Here is a 5,572-nt window from a genome sequence, read left to right as displayed (position 1 = left end):
GGAGAAACATTGACTCTAAAAGGAAACTATCACAAACGCTTGCTTTGGCAAGTCCATTATAAGAATATAATTTGCTTGAAAGATGTTCTTCTTTACTTTTCTCCTTTCAATTGGGTTGGTCAATACATTTCAGTATTTTACACCTAGTAATGTCCCAGGCAAAATTCAAAGGTAGTGTTTAATTCTATCATGTCGTTCACTGGAGTAAAATATAAATCACAGCAAAAGGCAATTTCAAATTTGGAGATTATGGACATAGGCTCCTGACAGCATTTCTATTAACAGCCAACCTTTGTAGGTTACTGACATGTCAGCTATTGCATTTAGCACTTTATTTTCTTTAATTCTTACAACACAGAGAAGGTTCTTTTGTCTCTACTTATGGATGAGAAAACAGAGACTTCCTAAAGTGGCTAAAAATCTTCCATAGTAATGGTATATGCGTAATTACTAACAAGGAACCAAAGTGCCTTAGATCAATTTCTTTCCTCTGGCTTTTGTTGAAAACTAGCTTGTCTTTCTGAAAGCTAAAAAACAAGAAGGAACTCCAGCAGAAGTTGAAAACAAGTACTATTTTTAACATCAATTGATGCCTTAGCAACACACAGTGTGTTTTATTGTGACTTCAGGGTGAATCAAAGACGAAAATGCAGCAAGTTTAAGTATCTGCATAATTAGCTTGATTTCAAGACCCTAAGGGGGTCTCAAAATCATGAAACTAATTGTTCTAGTGGGAGTTTCAATCACCTGAGGTAGCCTCAGTTAGTGAAGGTACCTACATCTTTGATTTTAAAAGGTGGAAACATTCTGAATCTAGAAGTATTTCATTGCTCCGTTTATTTTATCTCCAGGTTCCGCCGAGGCCCCAGTTTTCTCATTCTCCACCTAGTCTGGGTTATTCCACAGCGACCTTTTGCATTACAATGGCCTTGGTGAGACTGGCAGACGGGATTAACTGAGAATTCGCAAGGGTGTGTGTGGGTGTGGGGCTGCCAGGAGGGGCGGGTCTAAATTTGGTTGAGCCTTCCTTATAAATCTAGTCTACAAAATTCTCACTTTTTGTTAGGTAGGGCTGGTTGGGTCCTCTTATTGCAAAGGCGACTCACTTCATTCCATCTTTTTGATACTTCCACATCTGGAGACCACCGTTATTTCTGTAATCTTTTCCACCTAAATACTTAAGCCTGGGCATTTCTTACAACCTACCTTGGTTTTTTACTCTTTCCTTCAACTCCGCAACATGAGTGTGGATCTGGCTTGTCCCCAAAGCTCGCCTTGCCCCGAAGCATCCAATTCTAGGGAAACTTCACCAGAGCCTGAGATTTATGGGCCTGAAGAAAATTATGCATCCTTGCAAATGTCATCTGCTGAGACACTCCACACAGAAAATGGTAAGAAAAAATTGAATTTTTGAAAGCCTGAGTTCCTTAAGAAAAAGAGAAAGAAGGGAAGGGGGGGTACAGGTCATCCTTTTCCCTTTTGACCAATTACAGTCCATTAGTAGAAGCTGGTGTCATCTGTTAATCCTTGTGATACCTCTCTTTCAATTGTAATTTAGTGGCGTGTGTCTTTTAACCTATGTCCTAAGTGTCAGTTGTAGTGTGAGACTAGGGACACGGGACTCAGCAAGTCAAATGCATACCGTATACAGAGGGTGCCAAAAAATTATATACACATTTTAAGAAAGGAAAAAACTATTAAAATTGTAATACTCAATGTATACCGATGGCAAAAGATGAATACAAGTCATGTTTGACTTCTGCAAGTACAAGAAGTGCTCAGAGTGGTTGATACCATCAGCATCCAGACACTTCTGATTACAGTGAACTATTGCTTGAGCAACGTTGACCAAAGTGTCCACTTGCATACATTTTTTGGCACCCCCAGTACTTGAGACATTAACGTGTGTAGGCACTGTGGAAACACAAATGTGTTGTGATAAATAAGCTGATATATAAATCTTGACGTCGTGCTGGGCACACAGTAACAAGCATTGCTAAGCCAGAAGTCATAACGTCACAACTCGGGGTGAAGGGTGAGGTGTGGGGCGGTGAGCATCACCTTTCTTCCAGGAGCGCCAGAAATGGCATGGATAATTACATGAATCTTACTTTGTTGAAATGTTTAACTCTCTACTACAGTAGCAGTTGGCTTTTCTCCCACCCTTTGGATGTGTGGGTGTTATTGGGCAGCTCTGTGAGCACAAGCTATGTTCCAATGCCCTAAACCAGCCCTTTGGTTTCTAAGTGATAACTGGGGGTGTGGGGGATGCTGAGGGTACTGTAAAGCTGGTACTACTTTTTTGGAAATCAATTTGACAATAGTTAAAAATAAAAAGGTAAATCACTTTTTCCCCTAGAACGCCATTTTTAACCTAGTAAAAAATAGCTTTAAAACTATTTACATTATTACAATGAAACTAAGTTGTGGAGCAGGAATAAGTAAACAAAATAACTGCTATGTTTGAGTGTTAGATTTTAATGGTACACTGTTTTCCTAAACTTCGTGTTAATGTCCTTTGGTAATTTCAAACATTGGAAATACAGCGCTGGATTGTGAGAAATAGCTTGGGAATGAGCAAGTGAGCATGTCCTCGTTAGCAAGCCAAGTGCAAGTTTGTATAGATAATTTTCAGGACACACCCCACTTAAAATGTCATTAGTTGAGGACTTTCTTCTTAGATCTACTTGTAAGAAGTACAAGACTGTGAATTTTTGCCTTCTAAAGCCTGTGCATTCATACCACGACTAGGGGAGGCTTGGAGTTGCGCACTGGGAATTCCTCAGTGCAAATAAGAAATGAAGTGCCCACTAAAGCTAGGTAGTACAGGATATTAATTTTCTGTTACCAAGTCAATATACGCCATGTCCTGTGCTAGAAAAATTTTATCTTGATCTCGTTTTAATCAGTTAAGAAACTCAGGAATAATTTTGGAGAAGGTCACAGAGCTAATAAAGGGAATGTCTGGGTTGAAATGGAAGCCTATCAAAATTCACATTACCTGTTAGTTTTGGTATTTAGAACTGGGCAGTAAACTGTTGCTTTTATAGAATTCCCAGAATCTGATCATTAGTTTAAAAAATTAGGTAATGATTAAGATTACAAAAGGAAGTTACGGAGGGAAACAGTAGGTGGAGTCAAGTAATCTGTTTTGACTTTTATGAACAGCTGGAGAGTAGTCAAAGAGGTTTGAGTCCCAATCTGTCCCCAGCAAATTAGCCATGTCCATTATATATGTAAAAGGGAGACACTGATACACTTACTGGATTGTACAAAGATTGGCAAAGTATTCAGAATGATTTAAGAATTGTTACTACCTTGCTCTGATGTTGTGAGGATTTGAAAAATGCTTTGAAAACAATAAATTTGCAAGTTTGTTATTTGAAAAGTTTTAGAGAAAAGTATCATTTTATTCCCAGCAGTCTCTCCTCTTTCTTCCTCCATGGATCTGCTTATTCAGAACAGCCCTGATTCTTCCACCAGTCCCAGCGTAATACTACCCACTTCTGTAGAAAACACAGTGAAGAAGGAAGAGAAGGTCCAGGTCAAGAAACAGAAGATCAGAACCGTGTTCTCACAGACCCAGCTCTGTGTACTCAATGAAAGATTTCAGAGACAGAAATATCTCAGCCTCCAGCAGATGCAAGAACTTTCCAACATTCTGAACCTTAGCTACAAACAGGTAGGGTTGTTCTGTTGGCTTTGGAATAAGAAACAAAAATTAAACTAATTTGCAGATAAGCACTGCTAACGTCTTTCTATAGACTCTCCTACAAATAATTTATTTTTAATATGAAAACTGAATGTTTTTGTAACATGTTTCATAACCATCTTTCTTTCATTAAATAGTCTATTGTGTGAATGTGTCATAATTTATTTAACATTTTCTCCTATTGCACAAACCAAAATTGTAAAAATATTTTCAGTTTTATCTTAATCAACGGAGGTATATATATACTCCTGTCTTCAGGTTAGGACAGTCCCTAACCAATACGGACCTCATTAAAATAAAAATTGCATCTTTTGTTTTTATGTGTGCATTCAGTTGCTAATGAGGTTAATTATTTTTCATACATTTGTTGGCATTTTGTTCAGTAAAATATTTTATGGTTTTCTATTACTGGTGCCGTACTTAGAAAGTCTATTCCATGATTTTATAATATATATTCTTGTGTTCTTCCCATGTTCTAATTTTCTAACCTAAGCTTAAAAACCATGTGGAAATTTTATTGTGTGCTACAATATAACTTGATATTTTCTAAAGAGTTGTCCTAGTGGTATTTCATAACTCTTGAAGTAAAATACCACCAGTATCATGAAATATGTAATGTGCTTACGAAGGGGAGGCTTTTTTGCAAACAGATTATCTTTAACTAACGGCATCATGAGCAAACCAAAGGGAAGATGGGTAGACATTTAAATGTGTACTTCCTTGTCAGGAGATTTGCAGTGTGTTGTCTCTAATTGGTTAGTTTTATTAAAAAGCAGACAACTGATTTGAGGGGCTTGAATATTCATTCATAGTGTATTGATTTGAGATTTTAAAAAGGACTCTAGAAATTAAAATTTTGCTCCTGAGCTTTAGATAGTTGTAGTTAGGGGAAAAAATATTAATGATATTTGTTCCCTAGCATATCTATCTGTATTTCTCGTATTTTGTTTTCCTCTCACCTTTTTCCTGCAGATTAAGACCTGGTTCCAGAACCAAAGAATGAAATGTAAGAGGTGGCAGAAATACAACTGGCCAAAGAACAGCAACTATATGACTCGGGTAACAGGAAACTTATTTTTCTTTTCTATCCTTTCGATGACTTTTTAGTTTTGTCCATTGCTGAAGCATACAACCCCAGCCACAGACAATTCTGATTTCCTTGTACCCTTTCAGTTAGTTAACCCACCATTCTCTTTCAGAAGGGCTCAGCAACTGCAGAGTACCCGGGCCTCTCTTCCTGTTACCAGGGATGCCTGGTGAACGCTTCTGGAAACTTTTCAATGTGGAGCAACCAGGCCTACAATAACCCAACTTGGAACAACCCTTCCTGGAACAGCCAATCTTGGAGCTACCATTCCTGGAACAGTCAGAGTTGGTGCCCTCAATCCTGGAATAACCAGTCTTGGAACAACCAGGCCTGGAACAATCAAGCCTGGAACAATCAGTTCTACGGTTATGGGGAGGAAGCCCTGCCACCCCAGATCCAGTTCCAGCAAAATCGACCTGTCAGTGATTTGGAGGCCACCTTGGAAACTGCTGAGGAAAGCTATGATGTGATACAGCAAACCCCTAAGTATTGTAGTACACAGCAAATCATGGATTTATTCCCAAATTACTCCATGAATATACAGCCTGACGATGTGTGACGATGAGTATATTATGCAATCAATTTGGGCAGTGCCTGTATCACTTCTAGGATTTTTCTATGTATCTCTGCCTTGATATCCTGCTTCTTTCTCATTATGCCTATTGTGTCAATTTGGAGGGGTGGGAGTGGGGTATGACTGGAGTCTAATCAAAGAGGTTCCTATAGCCTTACTGCTATAGACAAAATGATGATAAAAAATGTCTCTGGCTATA

At 38.4% G+C, this 5,572-nt stretch overlaps 1 protein-coding gene across 2 annotated transcripts; it reads left to right on the top strand.

The window, feature by feature from the left end:
* Nucleotides 1-1,240: 1,240 nt before the first annotated feature.
* NANOG (Nanog homeobox) lies at nt 1,241-5,358 on the top strand. Of its 2 annotated transcripts, none has more exons than XM_033118777.1 (4): nt 1,241-1,391; nt 3,423-3,682; nt 4,685-4,771; nt 4,960-5,358. In XM_033118777.1, exons 1-4 carry the CDS (start codon nt 1,241-1,243, stop codon nt 5,356-5,358), a joined length of 897 nt encoding a protein of 298 aa, XP_032974668.1. The 2 variants fall into 2 exon arrangements, with proteins under 2 accessions (XP_032974668.1, XP_032974667.1); XM_033118776.1 differs by having other exon boundaries at nt 4,912-5,358.
* The last annotated feature ends 214 nt before the right edge of the window (nt 5,359-5,572 follow it).

This window comes from Rhinolophus ferrumequinum, chromosome 10, assembly GCF_004115265.2.
Source record: "Rhinolophus ferrumequinum isolate MPI-CBG mRhiFer1 chromosome 10, mRhiFer1_v1.p, whole genome shotgun sequence".
In the NCBI taxonomy this organism is placed as follows: domain Eukaryota; kingdom Metazoa; phylum Chordata; class Mammalia; order Chiroptera; family Rhinolophidae; genus Rhinolophus; species Rhinolophus ferrumequinum.
This window is presented reverse-complemented; position numbering and strand designations above follow the sequence as displayed.